General features: G+C 39.8%; 1 protein-coding gene across 1 annotated transcript; it reads right to left on the reverse strand.

The window, feature by feature from the left end:
• Positions 1–1,628: 1,628 nt before the first annotated feature.
• Positions 1,629–6,146, reverse strand: LOC129741458 (uncharacterized protein K02A2.6-like). Its single transcript, XM_055733194.1, has 2 exons — positions 4,815–6,146; positions 1,629–4,727 (listed from the first exon to the last, which is right to left on the reverse strand). The coding sequence occupies exons 1-2, from the start codon at positions 6,144–6,146 to the stop codon at positions 1,629–1,631; spliced, it is 4,431 nt and encodes a 1,476-aa protein (XP_055589169.1).
• Between the last annotated feature and the right edge of the window lie 3,528 nt (positions 6,147–9,674).

Below are 9,674 nucleotides of genomic sequence, written 5' to 3' on the forward strand. Positions count from 1 at the left end.
ATGTATGTGTGTTATTTGAGGGAATAAGTTAATCAGTTACGCAGTCGTTTAAAAATTTTGTAACATTTACCAATCATATAAATTTTACGACAGGTTTACCTGCCCAGCTGTTAACATATTGGTCGATCCAAAAATACATTGATATATGAATTGATATTATAATGAATTTTGCATTCATCTTACCTTCTTACCTGCTTACCAACCTTACATTCCTAATAATTAATTTGTATTCGAATGATAGGATTCCCGCATAATAAAAAACTGTATCACTAACTGTCCATACGATACATCTATAGATCCACAAAAAGTGATCATTTCAGAAAACATAGCTATAGTATTAAACTTTACTTCGAAAACTATAAGAACGATACATGAACATTCATGTGAAAAAGTGACGGTATCTGAAAAAGTGAATAAACGGTACGGACGATTTATTTCAATTCAATCAGAATCGTTAAATTGATCTCAAACAAATCATAAAACATCAGAATGTTTGGCACCGCTGCCAAAAGTGTCAAACGAATGAAGGAAAAGAAAAACAACACGCCGCGCCGGGAAAAAGTTTTGCGATCCGTTTAGTTTTTTCTTCGTTAAATTCGCGAGAAATCGGGATTCAAAGCATAAAGTAAGTAAAATTTCAAAAATATAATATATTTCTTCTATTATTGTACCTAATAAGTGTAATTTTTCTTTATAGAAACCCGCAAATATGGCCTCAAACTGCAGATTGCTTCGGGCCCCGATGCTCATGGAAAGGAACCACCACCACATCCTGAAATTATTCGGCAGCCGTTGTAACCGGACAGAAGACATCAGCAGACCTGAACCTAGCCTGAAATCCGAGTTTCCAAGCCGTGGGAACCTCCCTCTACAGTGAGCCGTGTGCGGTCAATGAAGATTCTGGCTCAATCAATCATGCTCGTAGGATGTCGAAATATTACCATTGGTAAGGCAGGAGTTAAAGCTGAACGAAAATGTGAATTAAAATAATATGTAAAAAGTGAAAAGAAATGGTGTTTTTTGTGCGCACTAGACTCAACACGGGAATCACTCAGCACATCGGGAAAGCACGTCTTACCTTGAGGTCAGCCCGCGATCGAAAGAGGACGAATCATTGACAGCTGTATTCTCGCCAATGTCACGACGTGTTGCCAGTTTGCCAATTGATATATGACCTACTATCTAATTGAGCTACTTCTTGACGAGGGGTCTTTCTATATCTCACATCTTCCCTCCTCTCTAGAATGTTTGAATTTCAAAAAGTGTTTATCAAAGTGTAAGGAAAATCTAGTTTAAATTTTTTATTGCCATCTCGATAAGTTTTCCTACCTAAAAAGAAACGAGAAATAACTTCGGAAAATAGCGATAGGAGAATAACAACTTTAATCCTTCACCTGGTTTAAAACAATGCGACAGGGCATATATAAGTGAGTTACTGATCCCATGGATTCAACTGATCATGATAGTTTAAAAACAGACATAAACGGTTAAGAGAAAATGAGCGTGCAACTCTCAGCACATCAACCAATTTAGAATAAAAATGTAAACAAACACGAATTCAACCATTCTGAGTTCAAATTTTATTGGCGTAGATTCTGTTACAGGTAATTAATTAGAATTAGGTTACTTTATTTGGAATTTTCGATTTCAACTACTTCTACGTAATCTTTTAGGTATCCCGGCTTGTTCCGTTCTCTCATTGGTCGCAGCTGGTGTTGTATGTTTTGGTTTTGCTGATGACAGTGCTGATGTTCTGAGTTTTGCTCATCGTCTGCTTTGCGCCACGGATGGACTTTTTTCGTTTGCGAAATGTGTCGTTTTCGGATTATGCCTGTATCATTGGATATTGTCAAGTTACCGTTATGTTCTTCGACTACCGTATAACGTGTTGGGGAAAATCGGGTTTCTCCTTTTGCTCGAGATGCCCGTTCAACGATCACCACATCACCAGGCCCAACACGGCTTTTCCGTGCATTTCGTCGCGTATCTTCACGTTCCTTAGCTTCTAATTTTGCTTCGCGGTCTCGTTGGTCCAATAATTCGTTATCGATGCTGATATTTTCGTGCTGCATGAGTGGGAGGTTCCGTTTAATCTTTCGTCCAGTCATGATCTCCTCAGGTGCTATATTTGTGACACGATGGATCGCTGAATTGTGAGCATCAACAGCTTCACGAAGCTCCTCAACAAAGTTAGTTTTATTTGATGCAGCCGATGACATTGCCTTGTTGATTACTTTCATGTAACCTTCCACAAGGCCGTTTTGCTGAGGGAACAGTGGGGTCGTGTAGATTGTTTTAATGCCTCGTTCAAGACAGTAACTCTTATATTCGTTACCGTTAAACGGTGGGCCGTTATCAGTCCTGATATTTGCAGGGAAACCCTCGCGTTCAAAAATCGTTTCTAGTACCGGTTTCGTGTGATGAAAACTAGTTGATTTCACCGGCTTGGCAATTAAGTATCGCGATCGATAGTCTACTACCACGATGATAGAAATACCTCCGAATTGTATGTATGGCCCATTAAAATCTAACGCGATGGACTCCCAAACAGTTTTGGGGGCGAATATGCGCCTCATTGGAGTAGGTTTCTCAGGACGTCCATTTACAGCACAGGTTTCGCAGGTTTCTACCCATTTTTCAGCTTCTGTAGCCATTTTAGGCCACCAAACACGCTGTCGCAGGATGGATTTCATTTTTGCTGCTGATGGATGACCTTTGTGAGCTACTTCGAGAGCTTTCTTTCTAAGGTGCTCTGGGACAACCACGCATCCGGTTTTAACAACAACGCCATCGCGATTACTAAGATCGTTTTCAAGTTTTTGAAACTGGCGGAGATGTGAAGGCCAATTTCCTGATTTTAGGGCTTGTATTAAGAGTTGCAGTGTCTCGTCTTTGGCAGTTTCTTCCGCTATCTCGGTGTGTGTTAGAAATCCAACAACATTTGCTTCAAGTGAAGCAATCTCCCAGGGGCTGTTGTCTTCCTCAAAAGGAGGATCGTTGCCGTTGTACAGTCTTGACGATGAGTCCGCAATGTTGTCCCTGCCACGAACGTATTCGATATCGTAAACGTAAGGACTGAGTCGAAGAGCCCAACCATCTGCGCGGGTCAGCGCTCGTTTGGAGTCTTCACGTGTACGGTTCAAGATGAAGGTCACTCCCTGGGCGTCTGTTCGAAGTGTGAAACGTCTTCCCAACAAAAAATATGAAAAATGTTCCACGGCCCAGATGACCGCCAAAGCTTCTCGTTGGTTCTGTGGATATTTTCTCTCGATTGGAGTGAGTGCCTTTGAAGCAAATGAAATTACTCTACTAATATGGTTTTCATTCTCTTGTATAAGGACGGCACCTAACGCCACCGGTGAGGCATCGGTGAATAAGATCGTTTTTTCATGTAAGGAGAAGAAACCTTGAGCTATTGTACATTGTATTATACGTTGCTTTACCTCATCAAAAGCTCTCTTTTGCTGAGGCCCCCAGTTCCATTGGGTCGTAGCGAGCCAGAGAGGGCTAGCAATTTCAGCAAAATTTGGTATATGAGAGCTCACAAAGGAAGCAAGTCCCAAGAAGCTTCGCAATTCCGAAATGGTAGTTGGTTCTCTGAAACACCGAATACTCTTCACCTTCGCTTCCTCGATATGAAAACCATCACTATCCAATTCGTGGCCCAGAAAACTAATGCGTGTTTTGTCGAATTCACACTTCTTCGTATTGATGGTCAAGTTATTGGCCCTTAAAACTTGCAATACTTCCGCTACTGTCTTGCGAAGATCTACTAAGCTTGCAGCGAAGATCAATATGTCATCGATGTATACTATCACGTTTCTGATGTCTCCTAAAATACGCACCATTTCACGCTGAAACACTTCGGGTGCGCAATTCACGCCGAACATCAATCTCGTGAAACGGTACATACCAGTTTCGGTTAGAAAGGTTGTAAGATCTCGGGACTCGTTGCATAACTCTAGGTGATAGTATGCATTACTTAAATCGAGCTTCGAGAAAAAAGAAGAACCGTGGAGCTTGATTTTCATTTCCTCTAACAGCGGTAGTCGGTAGTACTCCCGATTGATCGCTTTGTTCGGCCCTCGCATATTAACGACCAATCGGAAATCGTCCTTGCCCTTGGCAACAGCCGACATACCGCTGATCCAGTCCGGTGCCTTCGTGACTCGCTCGATAATGCCACGTGTTTCCATTTCCTGTAGCCTTTTCCGCGCTCCCTCTCTAAATGCAGCGGGGACATTGTAATACGCATTTTTGATAGGGGCGAAACTCCTATCCACACTAAATTTTATTTTAACTCCTGGCATTTTAGGAAAAACTGATAAGCTATCTGCGACTTCACAGTTGTTGACAGCTGAGCCTACGTGTAGCAACCCCATGTCATTCGACGTAGACCGACTCAGTATTGATCGGCGTCCTTCTTTTGCAACATAAAACAGAGTTTCGATTGATTGTTGAGGTAATCCTTGCATGCTGATTTTTGCCTTAAACGCTGCATCGATTTTTATTGAATTTTGGGAACCATAGGGATGTAGCCCGCCGTTTGACGGCTGCACCGGATGAAGGTTAGCCTGTCCCTGATGAAATTCTCGTTTCAGTAGCTTCCAATCCTCACCGCCGATGACATTCACGTCGGCCCCCGAGTCGATAAGGAATGTTATTGAGCTCGAGGACCCTACGCTACAGTTAACCAGAACATCGTTTAGGGATAATGCATTCACTTGCTGAAATGGTATTAAAACACCAGTTTATTTTCAAAAATTTTTTAATAAAACAGAATCGAAAAACATGACACTTTATTTAAATGGTACCTTTTTGTTTTCTTCTCCTTCATCATCAGTCCAACCAGACGGTTTTACTCGGTCCGAATCTCTCTGCAGGTTGTTTATGCGTCGCTTTGGGCACGTCGCAATAAAATGTCCACGATCCCCACAACCATTGCAGGTTTTGTCCAGAGCCGGGCAGATTGTTCCAGGCTTATGTGAAGGGCGGTTACATCGGTGACATCGGCTGCGACGCTCTTCGAACCGTCTATCGGGACCACGGTATCGTTTTGACTGATGCTGATCATTTCGAGTGCCATCCCACCCACGCTTCCGGTGAGGTTCGGATGACCGTTTCCAATTACTTCGCTGAACGATGGCAATATCGGAACCACTGGGTTGGCTCGTTTCAGCATCGTAAGCTTCCTCCCTTGTCGCTGATTGTACGATGAAGTTGATATCGTAGTTATAAATCCGTGCTGATTTAGACAAGTCTCTATTTCGAAGTCCCTTTAGCAACTGGGCTCTGACGAAACGTTCTTGATCGGAGGGGCTATAACCGCATAATCTCACTTTCTCCTGAAGTCTGGCATGGTAAGCTATAGCAGACTCTCCTGGTCCCTGCTTCATTGCGGCGAACGCTTCATGCTCCGCCGCAGTGTCCGTCATGGATTGGAGATAATTCCGGATGTTGTTCTTGAAGGTTGAATAGCAATCAGGTTCAGTTAGGCTCGGCTTCAGCTTTGCTGCTCTCACGATACCTTGTAGTTCTTGTCCCAAGCACAGAAAAAGCAATTTTGAACGTTGCACTGAGCTGCCGGCGTTTCCTAGGGAAGCAGCAATGTCAAAATTTTCAATAAACCGATTCCACTCTTCCCACATCTTATTAGCAGGAATGCCAGAGGGAAAAGGTTTAATGTGATCCCATTTGATGGCAGCCTGAGTACCTTCCGTGCGGTCATTTGCGTCATGTGAAGTACTCCAATTATCTTCAACAATAGGTCGGCTAACACTCGGTTTTTCATATTCACTCAGCTTTCGAGATAAGTCCTCTATGACTCGCCGCATACGGTCAAGCTCCTCAGCAATGTTTCGCGGTTGTTCTCCTGCTTCCTCCGGGAGCTCTCGGTTTTCCTGTGAGCAACTCACGTCACCAGTGCTACCCACTTCGATAGATTCGCACGAAGTCGTCGATGAAACCGAATCTTCCGATGTCAGAGAGTCTTCGCTTTCCTCCTGGTTGCTCTCATTACCACGTTCGCTTTCCTTGGTTTCATAACTCCGGTCATCTGGGAATGCGTCGTCTTTAAGAATGTCCGATTCCTGATGTTCACTATCTGAACAACTTGGGATTCGAACGTATCTTCCTTTTTCCTCCATTTTCAAAGATGGCGGTCTCTTCACCTGATATGCTTGTTTTCAAATGTTATCTGAAAAGATGAACAAAGCATTAACATGCTGGAAAAACTTACATATCCAGCACATTCGAAAAAAAATTCTATTTTTATCACAGTTCGATGAATTTAATTTTTTTTATTGCCATGGGTGAAAACAGTCCACCTTGTTCTAATCGTTTTCATTCCAGAAAACTATCGACCTCCTCGGTCTTTACATTAGTGTGAAAACAGTTCACCTAATTTGAGTCAAAATCCTTCTGGATATAAACATAACCTGATACTTTCACAGTAATCCAGGATTTACAAAAACCTCCGCGGTTTCAGTGAAAACGGTCCACTTCTTTTTTCTACTACTGGTCATTTCCAACCTCCGCGGTTAATCAACGAGTGAAAACGGTCCACCTCGTGTTTTCGGATTTTTTCTTTTCACTTGAACTAAACTCACACATTAATCACTTAATGTCAAAAACAATATTGTTTTTTCATCCCTGCTAAGGGATTCCCGTCAGCCATGTTTTTTTAAAAAGAACGCCGTCAAATTAGAAAAAAACCTCCTGGCAGGGGTCGCCAAAATGTGCGCACTAGACTCAACACGGGAATCACTCAGCACATCGGGAAAGCACGTCTTACCTTGAGGTCAGCCCGCGATCGAAAGAGGACGAATCATTGACAGCTGTATTCTCGCCAATGTCACGACGTGTTGCCAGTTTGCCAATTGATATATGACCTACTATCTAATTGAGCTACTTCTTGACGAGGGGTCTTTCTATATCTCACATTTTTATTTATTCGAATCCTAAAACTCCAAACACATTTGTGTATGTGTGCGTGATTTATCCACGCACGGTTCCGAATACCGTTTTTGTAACGTTGGAAGAACGTTTTGTCAAATCCTTTCATAACTATAGATATAAATGTTAAGATACAATAGAACTTTAAGGAAAACTATAGCAATAACAGTTCGATGCATAAAAAACGTTTCTACAAGCTGATTTTGTACATTATCTCAACTGTTTGTAGAACAGTTCCTCCATATAAGTGTGTTAACAGTTTTTAACAATTACATAACCTAACGACATATTAAAAATACTGTGTATTCGGAACTCACGGTTCAACCAATGTATTTCACAGTTTGAATAATCGTTTAGTAAAAGTTTTTTTACGCTTCATCAAATCGTCGTTTGACTATTTAAGAAATCGTTTGGTTACAATTCTTATTTATGCGGGTTTCTACCATTCCCATTCCACAATATTCTTTCCATTTATCGATTTTTTCCATCAACGTAAAAATCGCGATGAAATTGGTTTGAACTATCGAAGTAGACTGTGCTGCATTTTAAAACTGCTCAAATAATTCCTATTTAAAGGGTGTGTCACATTAAACTGCATCACGGAAAAAACGCTGTAGAAGTTTTTTTTGGAGTTATATCTTCAGCTTTCGCTTATAATCAGCAAGGCCGGATTAAGGGGGGGGCAAAGGGGGCAATTGCCCCGGGCCCCCCGGCTCAGGGGGCCCCCCCGGGGGAAAAAAGTTTTAACATTACTTTTATCATACTTCTTCAATTTCTACAAATCTATTAAAAGAAATCAAAACTAGAAAATCGAAATGAAAACTTGAAACATAACAACTAAAGGGACCCTCGATTTATATCTAGAATCGTTTTTCTTTTACATAAGTTAAGGGGGCCCCCTAGTGTAAGCTGTGACGGAGTTTTTTCGCATTTTGTGGGCTGAGAATATCAAAATCTTTGTATTGAATTTCAAAATTTTCAACCCAAAATTTGGACAAAAATAATAAGTAAGTTGAATTCGAAAATTATTTTTGACTTAAATTACAAAGAACATGATGCGAAATATCTCAAATTTTCATTTTTTTTTTTTCATCGAAACTTGTCGGTCAGGATATTCTGTACAGAACAGGTAAAATGAAGAAAAACATCTCCACATTTTCATAACATATAAACGTCTAGCACAATAATAACTTCAACTTTCCAAGTAATGGTTACTGCACTAAAATAGCAACTAATTCTGCCAAAGCCAGTGCTAAGAGAGTACGGAGAAGCTTGATAAAAATTACCCAGGCAGTATCCGGGTTGAAATCCTTTTCTCTACCTATTTTTGAAAATAAATTCTTTAAAACAAACTTTAGTTGCTTAAATTGGACCAATCGACAGTAAAGAGTTTCTTTGTTGAATTTCCATCCCAATTTCAGTCTTAGACTTAAATTCGTATTGACACATTTTCAACTTATTTAACAAAAGGATATATCCTGAATTAACCATATCAATTTCAAATGATCATTCTCAAATTATAATATAAACTATCTCATAGTTGAGTTGCTAAAATCATTGAGTGATGCTCTTACCATGAATATTACTATGTTTTTAATCTTATCTTTTTCCAGAAACAATTCATTGAGATTTTCAAGTCCTATGTTGATTCTTCAGTTACTGAAGGTCATTTTCATGGTTTTTCTGAATTTTGAGAACTCGGGATCGTCGTTTAAGGTGCCTAACTCATTCTCGCTTCTATACATATTTTTTTTAAATCGACCATTTTTGCTTTTATACCCTTTTGGCTTTGAGGGCATCGGATGAAACTTTCGTCACATTTAGAAAGACAATTTTATAACAATTGTTTTTATCTGATGAGAATCATATTTATAAATATCTCATCAAAAGGTTTTTGTATTTTAAAAATATAGAATTGATATTCATATTTGGTGTAATTACTTATTTGGCTTCTTCAAAGTTACAGAATCTATTTTTTTTTAAATATAATTCATATTTAGTTTCTCAAAACTTGATTTCAAATTAGGATTTAGATTTGAGACACTGAACTGTGGCTCTAAATATAACCTGATTTTCAGTTTTGAATTATTAAACTCTTCCATCTGTATCTCTATGAAATCTTAATTCTATTATTTTGTTTATTTTATATTCTATGTTTCAAACCTTAATGATACTTCCCAATTGTCATCTGGTAACTATTTCCTGATGAAGCACAAACCAGGCGATCAATGATGAAATGAAAATCACTTAATATATCTAGCTGGTTATTTTTCGAAGAATTCTAGTTTGTTATAAGGGTATTAAAAAAATATCAATTGAATTTTGCATTTTGCAGCTCGAATCAAAGCTTTCATTTTCGGAAAATTTTTAAGGTCCGCCGCAACGTTTGCAAGTGATTAATTTACAATTTTCATTTGCCAGACAATAATGCCAGAAACTATCTTCTACGCAGACAACTTGGCTATTTTAAGACAGTATACTAAACTCATCTACAGTTCTTTAACACGTTTAAAATGTTTTGTATTCTCAAGGATAGCATTTGAAGAAAAAAATCGAATCATAGGGGCCCCCCGAGAAAAATTGCCCCGGGCCCCCCGATGGCTTAATCCGGCCCTGATAATCAGATAAGAGTGTACAGATCCCGTTGGCCATGCTTCACTGTCATTTTTTTTTGTAAATTTGGAACAATGTCGTCGAACGAAAAAGAGCGTCGTGAACTA

The sequence above is a fragment of the Uranotaenia lowii genome, chromosome 2, assembly GCF_029784155.1.
Source record: "Uranotaenia lowii strain MFRU-FL chromosome 2, ASM2978415v1, whole genome shotgun sequence".
Classification (NCBI taxonomy): domain Eukaryota; kingdom Metazoa; phylum Arthropoda; class Insecta; order Diptera; family Culicidae; genus Uranotaenia; species Uranotaenia lowii.